The sequence below is a fragment of the Trichoderma aggressivum genome, assembly GCF_033847375.1.
Source record: "Trichoderma aggressivum f. europaeum strain CBS 100526 chromosome Unknown scaffold_012, whole genome shotgun sequence".
NCBI lineage: Eukaryota > Fungi > Ascomycota > Sordariomycetes > Hypocreales > Hypocreaceae > Trichoderma > Trichoderma aggressivum.
The window spans coordinates 208738-227096 of NW_026946378.1; the positions used below are offsets into that span (position 1 = coordinate 208738).

At 50.5% G+C, this 18359-nt stretch overlaps 5 protein-coding genes across 5 annotated transcripts; 1 reads left to right on the forward strand and 4 right to left on the reverse strand.

The window, feature by feature from the left end:
* Positions 1-529, forward strand: Triagg1_3954 (uncharacterized protein; the record flags this gene model as incomplete). The annotated part of the gene is made up of 2 exons (XM_062898303.1): positions 1-17; positions 106-529. The coding sequence occupies 2 exons, from the start codon at positions 1-3 to the stop codon at positions 527-529; spliced, it is 441 nt and encodes a 146-aa protein (XP_062756974.1).
* A 795-nt stretch (positions 530-1324) lies between these two features.
* On the reverse strand, positions 1325-3190 carry Triagg1_3955 (uncharacterized protein; the record flags this gene model as incomplete). The annotated part of the gene is made up of 1 exon (XM_062898304.1): positions 1325-3190. The coding sequence occupies one exon, from the start codon at positions 3188-3190 to the stop codon at positions 1325-1327; it is 1866 nt and encodes a 621-aa protein (XP_062756975.1).
* A 2320-nt stretch (positions 3191-5510) lies between these two features.
* Positions 5511-6457, reverse strand: Triagg1_3956 (uncharacterized protein; the record flags this gene model as incomplete). Its single annotated transcript, XM_062898305.1, has 3 exons — positions 5511-5697; positions 5758-5932; positions 6004-6457. 3 exons carry the CDS (start codon positions 6455-6457, stop codon positions 5511-5513), a joined length of 816 nt encoding a protein of 271 aa, XP_062756976.1.
* A 4201-nt stretch (positions 6458-10658) lies between these two features.
* Triagg1_3957 (uncharacterized protein) lies at positions 10659-12369 on the reverse strand (the record flags this gene model as incomplete). The annotated part of the gene is made up of 2 exons (XM_062898306.1): positions 10659-11772; positions 11846-12369. 2 exons carry the CDS (start codon positions 12367-12369, stop codon positions 10659-10661), a joined length of 1638 nt encoding a protein of 545 aa, XP_062756977.1.
* Positions 12370-13279: 910 nt separating this feature from the next.
* Positions 13280-13775, reverse strand: Triagg1_3958 (uncharacterized protein; the record flags this gene model as incomplete). The annotated part of the gene is made up of 2 exons (XM_062898307.1): positions 13280-13523; positions 13588-13775. 2 exons carry the CDS (start codon positions 13773-13775, stop codon positions 13280-13282), a joined length of 432 nt encoding a protein of 143 aa, XP_062756978.1.
* Between the last annotated feature and the right edge of the window lie 4584 nt (positions 13776-18359).

An 18359-nucleotide genomic window follows, 5' to 3' on the forward strand; every position in this document is an offset into this window, starting at 1 on the left:
ATGTTCTGCCTCCGAAGGTCCGTCCTCCCAATCACCTCCATCTCTCTCTATAACACTTCCCCATCTCCAAACACAACAAAATTGCTAACCAACAACAACAAACAGCTGGCTGCCGCTCCTCTTCATCCCGACAAACGCCTCGCCCGCCTTCATCCTCCTCTTCTTCATCTGCACCTACTTCCTCAACCGCCCCTGCGTCTACTGCTCCGTCCTGCTCCTCATCCTCTTCCTCACCTCGTGCAACTGGTCCGACCGCTGCTTCTTCGACCTCAGCAGCAACTGGTTCCTCCCCCGGCCGTCCTCCCTCACGCTCCCCGACGACCAAGACTCGCACGCAATCGCCCTCGCCTTCAACGACACCCTCGTCGACATGGTCAATTCCACCGCCAAAGCCGCTGCCCGCGCTGCCGCGGAAGAGATTGCCGTGCTGCGCAACGAGTGGACCGGCTTGGGCGTCGAGTGGCTGCGTAATTTGCTGGGCAAGCGGGAGTGGAGGATCGACTGCATGGACATTTACATCAGGTTGTAACAAAGGGGAATTACACGGAGCTTTTATGACGGGAAGAAAACAATTATTGTAATGAAACACACTACCTTACCTTTGTGCATTGGACAGGCTTTAGAAGGTGGGAGCTGTTGAAAAAATATCTAGGGCTCTTCATTCTTCTTTTTTTTTAACAGCGGCACAGGGTTTGAACATGTGGATATAGCGCCTAGTCTTTTTGTCGATTTTCTCTAATAATATACAAAACATTCAGATATTCAGACTACGCCCTCTTCGATTTTGGCAACGTGTACTTGGCGTCAATCGGTATTGCGCCCGGATAATCAGGAGACACGGGATGCCGAGGTAGGGAGGGACAAGAGAGTGGTGGGGAGCTGTCAGCATTGCATATGTGCCGATATTTCTTCAGCATCTGCACAGCACCGGTGAGTAAGACACGACTGCATGCATAGTTTGTCTCAAGCTGCATTGATAGGAAGAAGCAAAACATCAAGAGGAGCGCAAAGATGCTTGAGAAAATAAAAAAGACTGCTGTATTATCCCATCAGTTTTGATACTCTATGTAATAGACAGGCAACGCATAGGTCAAGGCCAACCAAGGCATCATCCAACAACAACAAACACCTTTATACAACAATTTTCCACTCGTATTATACGCATTGACCTCGTTCTACCTACAAAAACCTCGTCCGAAAATAAACATAAAATATTCGTTGCGGCATATTGCACCCTCCAGCTCGTTACTTACATGAATGGTATTCTTCGTCATCGCTGGTCAAACGGTTAAAGAAAAAGAAGAAGAGAAAAAAAGAGAAGAAATTAATTCCAGGGGAACTTGAAGGAGCTTCCCCACTGCCAGTCGCTCTGCCCTTGCTGTCCTCCTCCAGCACCCTTGAGTTCCTCCTCATCCATGATGCCGTCTCCCAAATAGAGACCGTCTGCGGACGCAAATACCTCGTCCTCGGGGTGCTCGTCGTCGTCATCCGAGAACAAGTCGCCATCGGCTTCCGGCATCCCAGTACGGGCTGCGTTGGACATTTCCGTAACAGTGGCAGTCATCCACTTCTCGACGGTTTGTGGCTCCACGGCAGCACAGGGGTTCTCGTCGTCATTTGCCTGGGATGTAAACAGACTGCCAATGATGGAGGTGGGAGAGAATGAAAGCTCCTCGTCTCCCTCTTGCGCCTCCCCCTCTTCGCCAACACCGTCAGTCACAACCGTGGTCGGCGTGTCAAAGGAATTAGTCAGCTCAGGTTGCTGGAAGGGGGAGAGTTGGTCGTAGAATCGGTTGTTGACGCCGCCCCGGAGAGCGACCACCACAGTCAGGGCGCTCAACAGGAGAATGGCCAGGTTCCTCTTGTCGTCCAGCAGCTTCTTAAAGGCATTGACAACCATGTCGGGGAAGCTGCCAGCCTTGAAGCGGCTCTGCGACTTGTCTTTTTCTCCGTGCATCTCGCGGTATCCGGGCGAGGTCTTGTCGTATGACACGGATCGTCGCGATGCGCTTCTTTCTTTTCCCACAAAGGATTCGTCAAAGTCCTCGTCCTCCCGCTCGTCCTCAACATCCTGGACGCGAGACGAGAGACGTCGCCTGCCCGCTCTGCTCTTGGAGAGGACTCTGTCCTGGCGCGCCGCGAGGTGCACCATCTCGTCCTGGAGCTTGGCGTCCATCATGGGTTCTATCTCAATGTCGACGCGCTCCATCTCCTTCCAGCAGGCTTCCCACGCGCCGGCCCTCAGCAGGCCGTTGCTGGCATAGACCTTGACGCGGTAAATCTTGCCAGCACCCAGGGCGTCGACGGGGATCTCGCAAGAGCAGGTGGTGCACCAATGGGTGTCCTTCTTGGACGCGCTCACACGGGCCGACCCGTCGTCGTCGTAGGTGGTCTCGTCGTCCTCACTGTCATGCTCGTCGGCAAAGGGCATCTCGTTGGAAGGGCCCAGGTAGTGGCCGCACTCGAGGATGCGCGCGCGGCTCTTGAACGGCAGCTCCAGCGCCTCGAGGAGACGCTCCTCCATGACCTCAAAGTCGTTTTGCGGGTGAGGCAAGAGGACGCCGCGGTCCTGGATGGTGTCGCCGATGGTGTCCTCGAGCTGTCGCCAGGCCTCGCGCAGAGTCTTGACGCCCTCGCTGAGCTCGCTGGTCTTGGCCTCGTCCAGGACATCGCCCCACGCCCACCGCAGCGGCAGCAGCGTGACGTGCAGCAGCACCAGCGGCGGGTCGTTCTTCTTGAAGCGCGGCGGCGTCTTCTTGGCCGAGTACTGCGCGGACAGGCTGGGCGAGCCCAGGCGAGAGACGGTGGGCAGGGCGCTGCGACGGCCGGAGCGAGGGATGCCAGAGCCGGAGCCGGAGCCGGAGCCGGAGCCTGAGCCTGAGCCCTCGGTGGGCGAGGTGACCTTGGCCGAGGCCGACCTCAGCGACGAGCGCGGCGTGGCCTTTGCATACTCGCCCTCGTCGTACTGCTGGATGTCGGAGATGCGCGGCGACCGGAGGCCATCGTGGCCCGTCTTGCGCGGGTCGCCCTCGGACATGGAGCCCATGGAGCTGCGCGGGCTGTTGTCGCTGAAAACATCGTCGTCATGGCCCTCGTGAGAGCCGTTGTCTGCACCGTCGGGCTGGGACATGGTGTCGTCGTCGTCGTAGTCGGGATGAGCACTCTCGTCTTCGTAGAGGTATTCTTCCATGCTAGAGCGAGTGTCGAAGCCTCAAGCGAGAGACAAGAGGACGGACGGTGGATATGATATGTAGGTAAACAGTAAAAGTGGCGGGGGGGGGGGAGAGAAGCGAGAAAATGACAGGGACAGAGACAAGTCCAGTCAGTGGATTGGTCGGATTGTGTACGATAAGGAGAGAAATTGCCCAATTCGCTACAAGTAACCCAACAAAATTGACGCCCACTGTATGTAATTGGTGTACGGGTACGTATTATGATACAGTACAATTCCACGAGGGCAAAAAGCAGAAAAAGGAAAAAGAAAAAGAAGAAAAAAAGGTACGGGGGGGAAAGGATCAGAGATGCCGGGCCACAGGTGAGATGTGATTGATACTAGTAGTAGTCGAATATGGCATGAGCTGCAGTGCGTGCAGATGTGGCTTCGCATGGTTGGCCCAGCCTCCCTGTATGTGGGTTTGTTTATGCTGGTTGCCGGGTCGACCTGGGGTGTGATTGGGTGAATCGGGGAGGGAGTAGTTGGGCGCTACAGTACGTTCAAGACGCCTGGAAAAGAGAGGTTGGATGGGTTGATTTGATTCGACTCGAATTGATTCGAATTGGTAGAGGCATGACAGTTAAAAGTGTTTAGACGAATGTCAGACGCGGAAAGCGGCAAGTGCTTGCATCCAACGGGGCGCGTCAATTGAGTTTGTGACTTTGCCGCCAATCCATCAGCAAAACCCCCCCATTGCACGGATGCTTTGACGGCCTGCAATTCTACTGTCGATGCCCTACATACTGTGCTCCGTCCACGTACATGAGGAACAGCAGATGCGCTCCACAATGGCCAGGGACGTGAAACGAGACGGAGTGACGATGTCGCAGACGCAGGTTCAAGTGCAGTGTTTGTTTACTCGCCATCTTCAGCGCCTTGGTTGGTGGCTGCGTGTACATGTAATCAATGGTTAACCTGGAGATGGGCGGCTAATTAGCATCCATCCCTACCAACCAATTCATCATCGTCCTGTCACGTCCCAATTTGCGGTATTGGCCCAGCAATTGCTCCCCAGCCTCACTGTAGCAGCAGCATACAAAATTACCCCAGTGTGTCTCTTATTGTGCTGTGCCCAAGAGTGGCAAATTCTTCCATGTAAAATCGTAATCACCACGATACTGGGGCTAGCACAAGCAACTAACCTCACAGAGCAAGTCAACCACACCAACAAACACCTCACCGCCATATCCAAACATGATTGAACACTCTACTACCCGTCCCCCATCTCATCTTGTGCTCAGATACCAAAAAGCAATAGTAACTGCCGACTCTAATTCTTCAGCGTCTCATTCTCCGTTTGCTGCTTACAAGACCCCAAGCGGCCTCTCCCGCATCGCTATTCCGGTTTAGGTAGTCCGGCACGGCCAACAACGGGCTCGGCTCCCGTTTGGCTTTGGAGTTTAAATCACCACCTCACTTGTGTCTGACAGCCCCAATACTAGCCGTAGCGTCTTGGCTGTTGAGGCTATCTGTCATTAAAATGGTTTGTCAAAGTGGGCTGTGATCTATTTCATGGTCGTTTGATGTCTCTATTACTCGCAGTAGCACTGACTCCTGTATTAGCGAGTGTCTACATGTACCTATGAAGCATAGGTATGTCGCCCATACAGCGCGATATTGGGCGTCTGGTGCTTTATAGAACAGTCCTTGTAGATTATGGTATATAATTCTGAACCCAATTGCGAATTTACTTCGTCATAGACGTGCAGGTATTATACTTTTATCCCTTTGGATGACTATGGGTACTCATCTATCTACAAGTACCTTACCTAGACATGTCATGTTAGATGACCTGGATGCACTTGGTCTGGGCAAGGTTTACCCTTCTTGTCTTGCTAATATCCAATTATAGAGATTATATTCATCATTAAAATAAGAGGGCTAGCAACGCTGTTACGGCCAGTTCAGCGAAAAGTTTCACCCCAGCCTGCCGTTCAAAATCTAGGCTCAACCCGCCGAGCTCTACCTTACAAGTAGCGACGTGAGAATCCTACTCAAAATTGGATTGCACATTCCGACAAAAAGCTCGGCGAAACAACGCAACACCAAAGTAAAGAACCCTTGGAGCCAAAGATGCTTCAATCATATAAGTATTAAGTTTGTATATACCGGTATATGCCCTACTTGTATTTCCTTGGTTCAAACAACTCTAAAAGCTTCCTCGCGACTCCTACTATACACGCCTGCTTCTTACATACCACCAGAATCTAGAATCTAATCGCTCAGACATCAATGGTCAACACTGATGCGCACATGTACAAAAAATACACTCGCCCTGCCTCAAAAGCTTAGGTGTTTAAAGCTCATTGGCGGCGTTCTGGAGCAGATTGATCTCGCCAAGCGAGTTTTGCGTATAACGGGAGTTGAACTTGACCACGTCCCTGACGCGCTGATAGGTGATTTCGTCAATTGTCAGGGGCTTGGTGCTGATGTACCAAGAGACACCCTCGGAGCAAGGAGGCGTGGTCAGAGAGCCAGAGTACCTGGATCATTGGGATTAGCCAACAAGTTCGACACCATGTGATGAACTTTTTTGCACTTACTTGAAGATGGTGTTGGAGTTGAGGTGGTTCTCAAGAGGACCAAACACGAGAGGGCCTGTGGTGGTGGTCGAGCCGGGAGTCGCAATCATGCCGACGGAGGCGAAGACCGAGGTCAGGAGAGGATCAGGAATAAGGCCGAGGTTGATCAAGAAACCGACAACAGCGGTGGACTTGTCTGCAAGTTTGCGTCAGGAACCGCAATCCTACATAACATTATCCCACGATGGATACATGGCTCTCACTCACCTGCAGCTGAAAAGACAAAGTGTGCCTCCATGGGAAAGTACTCGAGATCCACGCGATGCTCGCTAGGAGTGTGGAAGTGGAACTGAGCCAGCTTATACGACTTGCCATCGGCCACCAGCGAGCCGTTGACGGGCACCTCGACAGTAGTGCCGAGGTTCTCAAACTCGGCACCATGAGGGTAAGCGTCGACCTTGAACGTGACCGAGCTTCCGTGGGCCGTGGTGATGGAAGAATCCAGGTTGATGGGTGATTGGTTTTTGCCAGTAGCGCACATCTTGTTGGTCGTCTCGTTGAGGCCGAACCAGTTCAAAGGCCCAGCAAGTCCGGTGTAGCCAAAGGTGCTGATGGGGACAGATTCGCTTCGGGGGTTAAGATGGGTTCCGTAGTCGCACGACGCCAGCGCCGGCGCGGCGAGAGAGAGCGCAACGGCTGCGAATTGGGCAAAGCGAGTCATGTTGAAGAAATGTGTGTAAATATGAAAATAGAGAAAAACAAGAAAGCAATTATGAGTTTGTTATGGTCCGGATGTAAGTAGAATGAGCTGTTAAACGGGTGGGACGTCGGCTCTAATTGTAGTCGAGCCAGAAAGGGGACGGAGCTTATAATATCTGGCGAATGATCCAGGATGATGAAGAGGCCACCCCCGGCCATTTCCAGCTCCCTCACACCCCCCCTCGTCAGTGGATCTACGCAGGTACACACAGCCCAGATATTTTTAAATCTAGGTCATCTCGAAGCTTAACCCCTAGAGCGGAACGCACCAGGCTGAAGCAATTGCCGGAGAGCTACGGAGTATAGTCTCGATAGTACGGGGCACTTGGCGATGCTACAACGGCCTGCCACCCTCCTGGGTCGAAATCCGCCTGCGTCCGTATTCTATCGTTGACATCGCTTCGGTGAGCATAACCGGATGCCATCAGCACCGAGCGGATATTAGCTGCGGCCGTCATCCCATCTTCATTTGGTGCTTTTGCACCGCTTACAGTTGAAAGTACGCCGGCTAACACTGGCGCCTCGTCATGTGGATTTTTGTCCATTTCGAGATCTCTTCAACGAACGCCTTATATCCCCATCGTGATGTATTGTGATTGCTGCAGCTGAATCTACAATTCCTCAGCCTTTCACCTTCCGGAGAAACAATGTCCGGACTGGCCGGCATCAATTCTCGTATTTTTCAGTATGACACCTGGTCGGCAATTCGGCGTTTCCTTTCTACTTCATGCCTCGTTCCCGTGTAAGCACGACGATGTTTTTACTGGGCTCATCAGGCTGGGATACAGTGTTTCTTCCTTCAGTGTCAAGATGCAGACGCATTGCCGTCCCGGATGCCTGGATTGGGTTGCCAGTCTTGCTGAAATCGCTTACAGAATGAAACAACTGGGGGCCTTGCACACGAAACAGTGACATGTTCGGAGCCCGGGAGCTTCCATGAAACGATTCTCTTACACTTTTCTTTTTAAGCTTGTATTGGCACGTCGCATCAATCCGTGCCCTGACTTTATGTATAGACGACGCGCGTACTGGGTAATTTATCAGATGTGCTTGATCTATCACGTCCCGCATGAGGCATTCGATTCCATGTCTATTTACATATTACGTGATGCTCAGTTATGGTCAACTTTGGAAAATTCTAATCCGGCCTGCAAAAGAAGTGCCGTTTGTGCAGGTGCTAAACAAGCTCCCACGATTCAACTCATTCCGTCTGTGTATTTACTTTTTCTTTCTCTCTCACTTGTCTACGGCAATTGTTGGATAAATAGGGCCCGCGGCATCTGATCTAGCCCCTTGTAGACGTTGAAGATAGTTAGCGAGTTAGTCAGCCTAGTGCTGTTTTGGTCTTCATCGCTTAAATGGGCCTTTTTATCAAGGCTCAGAAGGATCATATGCGATGCCTCAGGTGAAAGCACCTGCGCAGGTTTCAAATTCCCATTCTGCAGGGCTCGGCATGTTTAAGCTTAATATTTGACGTGGCCCCTTGGTCTTCGGCAATTGTGCTGATCAGCATCCTCAAACAACCACCATTAGCCCAATCCTGGCTTACATGTGATGACTAGTCCGACTTACACGCCATGTTACCTGACATCAGTGCCGTAATAGACCTCTCTCTCTGGTTTCCGAGTCTTGATTTTATTCCTGGCAAAGTCATCACAAAGGCAAATTAACAAATACAAGGCTCATCACAGACAAGTAACGACTCCGCCAACGGAAGACCCTGATGCCGCGATGCCAAGAGACGCACCGTTGGCACTAACCCAAACACGACGAAGCGACCGTGGCAGTTCCTGGCTTATGGCCTGATTCCCACGTTTTTTCAACTCTTGGCATGAAATCACGGGTGCATGCTTTCTTATCTAGAGGCGCCCATTGTTCTGAGGAGGGCGGCTGGGTGCTGGGTGAGACGGATTGGCTACCCTCGGCGTCTCACGTCAACATCCTACATATATTTATAGTGAAGCCAAGAGATTCTAGATTCTATCAAATCTTTCTTTGTCATCTTGATGCTCTTTTATAACTTCAAGAATTATGATATTTGGTTAGACAGCCCTCCCTTTAACTTATATCTGCCTAGTATACATAAACCGACTCACCGGACAACATTCACACCTTAAACTTACCTCTACCAATAATCATTATTACCAAAATATCAAATATAAGAAATCACAATGAGTCGTATTATATGCTCTGTGGCAACGTGATGCTATGCCATCTTTACGGGGGCGTTGACGGAGTACGCCCACCGACAATGGCTAGACGTTACCAATCAGCCTAGCATCTCCTTTCTCAAGACCATTGCCGCCTCTACAAAGGAAGAACATAGCCTCAAGGCTCTATGTCAATAGTGGCCGCGCTTAGAAGACCTTGTGCTAATGACGAGTGATGAGTCATTCGCAGCCCTTCGCTTGTTCGTGGGGGAATCTCCATTCCCGCAATCTAGTTGCACGATTGTTCCATTCGGCCAGAGGGCCCCCATGAATGCCTCCTGTGAAGCATTTTTGCGATCCCAATAACATCGTCACCGGGTAAAGCGTTTACATAAACTTGCATGTCGAATCACATAGCATCGGTGTACGTGTAGTCAACTCGATTTGTTAACTCAGGCTGTATTTTTGGGGTATTGACATCTTTGTCTAGCGGGATACTAAGCTTGTTCTCTTGCTTTCTATGAGACTACCCATGTTCAATCATTTTATGCGGCCTCGTCGTAATTTCAAGGGACCATTTGTCAGCCATTTCGACCAGACGGAAGCGATGCTTCAGGTGAATGTGCATGCTTTGGTTTCACATCTCATCACTGTAACATTCGGCAAGTTTAAGCTTAATACTCCGTACATGCATATGTACGTTTGACGCACCCCTTGGTTCTTGGCATATTAAGGAGACACTACACCCCAGATCATTGGGCTCGTCAGAAGCTCACTTCTCATGTTGGTCCCCGTCAATTCGGCTCGTCGCGCTCGAAGATCAAGTTCTACCAGTGATGTCTGCTCTCTATACTCACCTTATTGACGCTCCGAGAAAAGCCATGTTTAGACGACTTCATATCATGCGGTGATTGTCGCTTGCAATGATTGTTGAAGGAAAAGAAACATCTGAACTGGCAGCCGGCCCGACACCACCTCTCGCAACACCACCGGCTATAGTACCTCCATTGCTCATTTGTGGAGAACCATTCTGTTTGTTTCAAGGTTGTAATAACTGAATTTGACACCAACGCACAGGTCGCCGTTGTGATACTAAATGTGGCTAACTGAGTGCTGAAGAAATAGATATGAGCCAATATACGTTTGACACGTTCAGTGTCTTCACTGCCAAGTTAATAAAGTCAGTATCACCCGGTACTCCCAGTCCTGCGCAGCCAACATACATACATCATGCTTGACCTAACACATTAAAAGTTTTACTGATTCGCCTTGCCACAGAACCACGCTCACCGGTCTCCCGAGTGTTGTTGTAACGAATAGCGAAACTTTTAGCCTTTGCCGGCGAATGAGTTGTACAATTGGACGGGAAACGGCGTGAAGTTGAAAGAGCGGGCACGTGCGTGCGAAACTTGAGATTCACCTCGATCAGGTATCACAATCTCCCTGCATATAGATCTAGATGGCTTGTATCCATTTCTATATGCATCTTATGTGTTACCTCGGCGTGGTCCAAGCTCTCGGAACTACTCCCTTGCGCAATGCGAGACAAGGCTGTGTGTAACATGGAGATGTTTTCTACAAGTCCAACGTGCCCATGTGGTACGGCAACTAAGCGCAAATACAGCAAAAATACACACAAGTTGTCCTCATATATCTGCTTGTCCCAAATAGTATTCTAGTACCTGGTGTTTGGGGAGGGGTCGAGAACTTGGGCTACAATGAAGACATTCATCATGCCCGGACAGACGTAATGGGGTATTGAATCGAATTCTACACACACAGAGTACCTGTAAGTTTTATGATGCTAAAAAGACTGTTCCCAAGGTTAGTATATACACGAGAATTTGAGTGTCGCATCCAATTAGCATCGCTATACGTGGACTCAAATAATCCGCTTGTATAAACAGCATATTGAATCACGGGTACAACATTGAATATTAAATTGGTCAATCGCCGGAAATCAAGTTCAAACTAGGCATACAGTTCATAATCAACCTTTCCGCCGAGTTCTCATCAAGCTCGGTAGTTGTCTATTCCAGCATCACAGCTCGCCTTATACTTGTCAAACAAAGCATTTCCCTGAATAGCGCCCACGCTGCTTCCTTCCCACGGGCGATCCACTTCTACTCTTCGAATTAATTCTGCATGCTTTTCGCTCCGTGGAACAATGCTGTAGGGAAACTCTTGCGGATGGTCCAGCCCGCCTTCTGCATGCTTGGGCTCAAAATCAACCGGCTTTCCGTTTTGCACCGCCTTGCTCATTGTAAAAACCGCCAAAGTTCGTGAGATTGTGAGGAAGAGAGTTCCTTGAGCAACAAACCTGCCTGGGCACACCCGACGACCGTACCCAAATGCCTCCATGGGCTCTGGCTCGCTCCGGGGCGCGAGGTAACGCCCAGGGTCATACCTCGAGGGATCCGCGTATGTTTTGGGATCGTGAAAATACCACCACATACAAGGGCGTATATATGCTCCTTTGGGAATGCGGTAGCCTCGGAAGACTATATCTTCCGCGGCTTCGTGAACAAACCCCATGGGCGCGACGGGGAAAGTTCGGAGAGCTTCCATGACCACGCCTCTCACAAAGGGCAAGTTTTCCTCGTCGCTGGCTTCGGGTAGGCGATCGGAGCCAATCACTCTGTCAATTTCCTCTTGAGCTTTTTGTTGAACGTCGGGGTTCAAGACCATGCCTAAAAAGAATGACACTATAGTCGACACTGTAGTCTCTGCGCCGGCGGCAAACATGATTGACGCCGTCCATTTGATAGCTTCAACAGTCTTTTCATCAATCTCTCTGCCATCTCTCTTGAAGAAGCTAATAAGCTTGGACGTGTATGATGACTGATACGAGCCTTGCCTCATTTGCTCCTTGGTAAAGTCATAAGGGATGTCGGCAGAGGCGTCGAGCAACGCTCTCCATTTGCGAGCAATCCGCCTATAGCCTGTACCTGGGAACCACTCGGGCAGGTATGAGATAACGGGGAGAAGATCAACAGCCCATGAAAAAGGAACCACGACCAAGGAGGCGTTTCTTAAAACCTCTTGGATGAGCTCAACAAGAGGATCTGGTTTATATAGCTCTGATGAATAGCCGTACGTGAGTTTTAATATGATGGAAGCCCCTTCACTGCACATATAATTAGCAGATGAACCATTTCATACTCCTCGTGCTTGTCTATTTGGTGGAAGAATTGCCATACGTTTGTGCATGTCTGAATAGATGAGTAGGATCCATCAACGCTCGCAACAGAAAACGCTTTGATTCAACGTCTTGAATATCAATGTATTGAGTCGAAAGGAGCTTGGTTCCGAGTTGCTGATGGATCATCTTGCGGAAAAATCGATGCTGGCTGTTATATGGCATCACACTCAACCACCGACCATAGCCAGACAGGTTTAAGAAATTCATCTGGGGCCTCGAAGCAGTCTTTAAAGACGATTTCTCCAAGAGCTCTGTAATAGCTTCCTGGTCATGAATGAAGATCTGCGTATGCCCTAAGACGGTTACAGAGCTTATGAGACCATATTTTTCTTTCAGCGTCAGCCAGTACTCGAATTCTGGTTGTCCAGGAGCCGGCACGTCTCTGATATTGCCGAGAATAGGGAGACCTTTTGGGCCAGGCGGTAAAGGCAGGAGAACTTCCCGCTTTTTGTGAAAGAAAAGAGAATAAACAAGAATGCCAATTAGGACAATGATGCCCTGAGCTATGGCAAAGTTTAACATTTTGAGAGCGCTTCTCCTAGAGTCGTCCTGAGTTGCCTCGAGCTGTCTGGAAAGGCTGGGATGAGATGGGAATCACGGATAGTATTTATAGCTGAGATTCAAAGAAGATGTTGTACTGAATCAGAGAATTTCGTGCCGTATAGTGAAACACATCTCCCTGCAAAAGCTCTCTTCTTCACTCCCCCTCTCTCCATGACGAATATTGCCTCAACTCACCAAGGATTTAGCTGCTGGAGCTGAAGAAAACAAGGCAAGGTACCCCGCCTGAGTTCACGCCGGTTTCAACAAAAGCCCTGGTTTGTGATGTCTTTAGGTAGGATTACTCATATGCAGGCCAGGATCGATTGGGATGCGGGGGCAAATAGGCGAGGTTTCATACCTGATAGGACCCCGGCTCCCATGAGATTGAGTACCATGATACACTTTGAAGTGAGATCACTGTGAACCGTGAACAAGGAAGATTTGCTTTTGATATCATCACAGTAGTATATTAGCTGCGGACGTGTTCCCACATTTGTACAACCACCCCTCTATATAAGTGCCGGCAGGATGACGCTGGTGCAACCCAATCATGAAAGGGGTTGCCTCGGAGCATATATCGCCTGGCCGTTGCGGTCGTATGTCGTATCTTCGTGTTTTGTTAATACGCGTGTGATAACGACTTCCCGCGGACCTAGCAGGTGGGTGACCACAGTAGCGTGATTGGAAGATAAAATTATCGTCAGTCCAACATGTAGAAAATGTCTCCAGCCCACCTCAGCGCAGCGAGCATTCTCTCTATCCCAATAGTAAAATGTTATTTTTGCCCGTAAATAACCGCGACACCAAGGCTTCATAATTGCATTAACAAGACGACAGAAGTAACATGTCGCTTGCTCTCCTCCTCACATCGCTCCCTGGCATCAGCCATTTACAGCTCGCAGTAAGACTGGGTGACGGTGACAATCTCAGTCTGGGTAGGGGTGGCAGCGGTGGTGGTGGTGGCAGTGATGCCCCAGCAAGAGCAAGCAGAGGAGTAGCCAGCACCGTTGGGGCAGTTATCGGCGTAGTCAGGGATGAAGGTAGGGTAGACGGTGACGGCGGAGGGGTTGGCAGCGGCGCGCTTGGCCTTGGGGGTCACCTCGGGATCAACAGTGATGGTGATGGTGGTGGTGCTGTGACATAATTGTTAGCATTAAAGGGGTTTCATCCATCTATATACATGTTGTGTAGACTTACGTAGCCTTGGGGGTGACGGTAGCCCGCATGAAGCTGGAGCAGTCGGCCTGGCGGGAGGTGATGGGCAGGAGTCCATCACGGGTACCGGTGACGGCACGAGCGCAGTTGTCGGCGTTGCATCCGTTAGTTCGCTCAATAACGCCAGCCATGGCGGCGGCAACAAAGGACAGGACAATGGCGGCCTTCATCTTTGCGGTGTTTTGTCTTTGGAGAAGGGAGTTGTGAGTTTTGAAGATGAGACAACGAGATTGACCAGCACAGGAGACACGGAGAGAAAGAGCAGCGAGAGAGGAGCCAACGGAGAGGTAACGCAGCGAGACCGCAGGCCTATATAGGAATGAGATCTGGACAAGACCAACAACCTTGAAGAGCGAGCCGGGCCCCAGGGACTAGATCCATTGTGGGATTACATCCTTCCAGACTCTCACGCCTTGGCCGGTGCGACCAGCCGAAGCACACAGCTGCATGGCCTCCCTGCCAGACTAGCCACAGTTTCCGGAACTGGCGTGCAAAGGGCCGTGTCCACCTATCAGGGCTTCGACCGGAGCCATGAGGCGGGATGTCTGTCCGGGTTTGGGCAATGGCCAGCCACTGAATCGATCCGGTTAAGCATACTGCTGCTAGCACCGAGCCATATCACAAGTACAACCGCAACTCGAGGCCAAACAAGTCAAAGAGCCAACAGCAAAAGAGAGTTGAGAGAACAAAGCGCGCTGGCGTGGATCCTCGTTCGGTGGCCGCTTGGGGAATTGGGGGATGAGAATGTTTGCGGCCATGGATCGGCCAGGCTATTGGCAGCTGTGCCTGTGAGACGGAGACGGACCAGGGAGCCCCTGTCCATCAAAAGAAGGCCCCCGGCTAATATTAGCTGCTAAAGTCCCATCAATCGAACGGTTCTAGCCTGGGTTCCCGTGGGATCCGTTTTCCAGAGACAAGAGCGAAGGCGAGGAGAGGCCAGGCTGTGTTTGTCTTGTCTTCAAGTCTTGTGTGGACGCGTAAATGAGGTAGTGAAGGGAATGAGGAAGCCAGGTACTTGTTGTATGCTGATTGTAGGAGATGGATACACGCAGCTTCCAGGCTATGATGCTGTCAACCATCTTCCTTCAATGGCCAAATACGGTATTGTGTTTCCAAGATGGGCAAAGAAGGATGCAAGTGACAGTTGCCCGTCTGTTTGTCTCAGCCGCAACATCCAGATCCTGCGAGAGCCTCAGATCCAACCACATGCTGCACCATCACTTGCTCGGCTGCACGGCACATGGCACGAGGTTTCCAGATGCTCGGGAGAACAGCAGAGAGAGTGACAGGCAGACAACCAGACAAAACAGACATCGACACTGCTTGAACATTCCGGCAAGGGGTGTGTGAGAAAAACACTCAATACCACCTACCTGGCACCACCTCCATCAGCTCGTATGAGTGAGGATGTACCAGTACGGGCAGCTCCAGGGCATGGGGCCCCCTTTTGGCTTGATCGTGCAAGCACAAATACAACATCGAATGTCTGTGTGTGTGTGTTGTCTGGGCCTGTGCCTGAGACCGAGACCGAGACTGATGTCTGTGTGTGTTGATGCTGCGTGTCAGTCCAGCGTATCCTCTGTCAGCAGCACGTTACAGACACAGACAGAGGCAGAGACGGAAATCAAATTGAAGGTTATCGTCAAGTACTCGTACAGTATCGATGCCAAGATGCAAGTCCAGGATGGGCTCATGCCGTCATCAATTGGCGTCCTGTGGGCAATGCATAGCCTGCTGAAGACATGGAGAGGTTGTGGAGAGGGACGAAGGGATTGATGGAAACTGGCCGCGCAAAAATCAGGCAAATCTCGCTCCGGCCTGTCCAGAGCCCTAATTTCTGCAGCGGGGGGGCCTAAACTTGCACCTGCAGGTACTAGAGCGCTAAAGAGCAGCCACTGTTGCCGCTGTGGCTCGCTGTTGACAGGTGCCCGCTGGCGTCTATTGGCGGGTGGCGCTGGGAGTGGCAGGAATTGATTCGGATTTGTCCGTGCTATTGATTAATTAATCCAATCCATCTCTCAACTCCATCACACCAAATACACTGACATGAACATTGGCGACTTTGATCGAACACAGCGATTACAGCGCGAAAAAAAGAGACGGCCGGAATACATGTACGAGTAACAACAACCACTAGCACCAGCAGCTGAATCTCTTCCGCCTCCCCAAAGAAACACGGACAGCAAAAAGTTCCCAGTGCCAAGGCGCCGTCCCAAGTGCCTACAGGGCCTCCCCCATGGCTTGCCCATCCAATGGCTTCAAAGCTATCCACGCTTGTACCCATGGCCATGTCCATTGCCAACACTAACCGGCTCCTCTGTAATTAATCGGTGGTCGCTTTCACACGTGGTAACCCTACCGGAAGCAGCGCTGGCTCGCCGTTTTTAATCTGGACAAGTTGTTCCGTGCGTGATGCCACTCGCTGCTCTTGTTCCCGAGCGCGCGGGACAAGCACCAATCGCATGTGGCTGGAATGTGTAACCATGGACAGTTCAACCGACATGCGGTCAGCCGTGGATTGCATTGGGTACATGTAGGTTTGATGCATTATGTATGCCAAGAGCATCTAAACGGCCTCTCGGTGCTCAATCTGTCGCTGACCAACACGTGGGCCGTGAGCGAGGCGGTATTAGTTTGTCAACTGACTGACTGACTGATGCTGTGGTTCATGCATACATGTTTACTGATTGATCAATGGGAAAGGAACCTTGCCTTGCCTGTATTACTTTCCAGCCATTCCATATACCTTTAGGTTACAAGGTATGGAGCCAACACAATACGATGCCATTCGGGGAACCTCGCCGGACACAGACCGCGGCACATTTCGGCGTCCAAAGCTACATGTAGATTGGGCCGCCTCGGCGTAACGCTGCCGGCTAGGGTCTTGGCTCTCTATCTCTCTCGCTGGGTAAAATTGATTGATGGATCATAATGTGCAGCGCAAGCACGGCCAAGGAGAGCATCTGCTGAAGTTGCTCACACACCTCCTGCTCCCTATTACCACCCACATATCGCAGATGCCCAGAGCGGCACGTAGCTTACATGCACCCCTTATCACCTGTATACCTATACATAGACTCAGGCCAACACCCCTTCATTCATCCATTCATCTCTTTTCCATTCTTCACCTTGCGGATAATTCCGTCCTGTTTCCAGACGTTTGTTTAGTGTCTGACCAGGGACGGAGATGATCAGTCAGATACATTACTTTGACGCCATCCCGGCAGCATCCGAGCCGAATCGGGCAATCCTCACGCCTATCGATCGCTGGACCCAGCGAGCTCCCTCTTTAAATTGATTTTTCTGTCGGCCAACACACAAGCTTCTCGCCATGATAAAGCAGCAGCTGAATAGACAAAAGAAGAAGAGATGTATGTACCCAACTCGTTTACACTCAATTGATCACCCTGTAGCCTGATCAAAGAGCAAAAAAGAAACTGTTTGACCGAGACAGGGGTCGAACCTGCAACCTCCTGATGTACTAATCGTAGTCAGACGCTCTGCCATTGAGCCACACGGCCGTGTTTTTGATGTGCTGCCGACGTCGCTATTCGCCTCAAGGCTGGCTCCGACAAGGTGAGGCTGTTGAACTCGCGAACAGAACCCGACCTAACCTACACCAACAATTTTGCGAATGATGAACCTGTCATCTACACATGCTTGTTTCTGTCATCTTTTCTCCAATGGTCATCTCATCGCTTAGACTGACTGACAAGAACTGGCGGGGGAGGCGCAGTCTCGCTTGTCACAACTGCAGCATTTTGGACAAGCCATATCAGGAAAGCGAGTAACCGTTTATTAGATACAGAGCCCGATTGTGCAACATGATGTGTAATACTCAGCTGCCTCCTCCATGTGGCCCAAGTTACTCTCCTGCCTTGAATCGACTAGCTGACGATAAGCTTATGAGCATGAGCATCCATAACCCCCGCCTCGCTCTTTTTTTTCACAGCCAGCCGAATGGGCTATCGAGTGAGTCCACACGCATCTTACCTTGCCTCAGTAGAAACCGAGATAATACTACCCCCTTGGAATGTAACCAACCCTCTCCCTCTTGAAGCATTGAGCATCAAGTCGCTTACAAAATACTACTTGGGGGTGCATTTCACGGAGTACACCGACTGACTGCGTATATCAAGTGGGTGGTATTATTCTATCCGTAGGCACGGAGCATGGTAAGCTGATCATTTCACCTAGGTACGACTCGCAGATGCACCCACAGCAAACAAAAAAGTAGACCAAAAAACACAAATACTTCACAAAAGAATTGCATCCTATTTCCCTTGAAAGGGACCAAAAAGATTGACCGAGACAGGGGTCGAACCTGCAACCTCCTGATTTACTTAATCGTAGTCAGACGCTCTGCCATTGAGCCACACGGCCTATTGGATGAAAGCTGGCTGCGTTATTCCCAACTAGGAAGTTTGTACAACGCCGCCATCACGAATCATCCTCCAACTTTAGTAGTTGGAAACTGTTAGTTGATGGCCATCACAAGACATAGACTCGGAGCATATTCTGTGTGAATTATATTATGTTTTATATATGCTAATTCATTATACAAGGTAGTTACCCATCCTCCTTATTTGCCTCGTATTATGTACTCATGTACTTATGCTATAATAACGCCATATACGATGCGATGCTGAAAACACAACTATTAGCCCTCCTCTCTATCTTGGAGAATATCCACGTCTCGGTAGTCGTCTATAGTGAAACCACAAATGCTACAACTCCTTTCCGCCGTCCTGCAA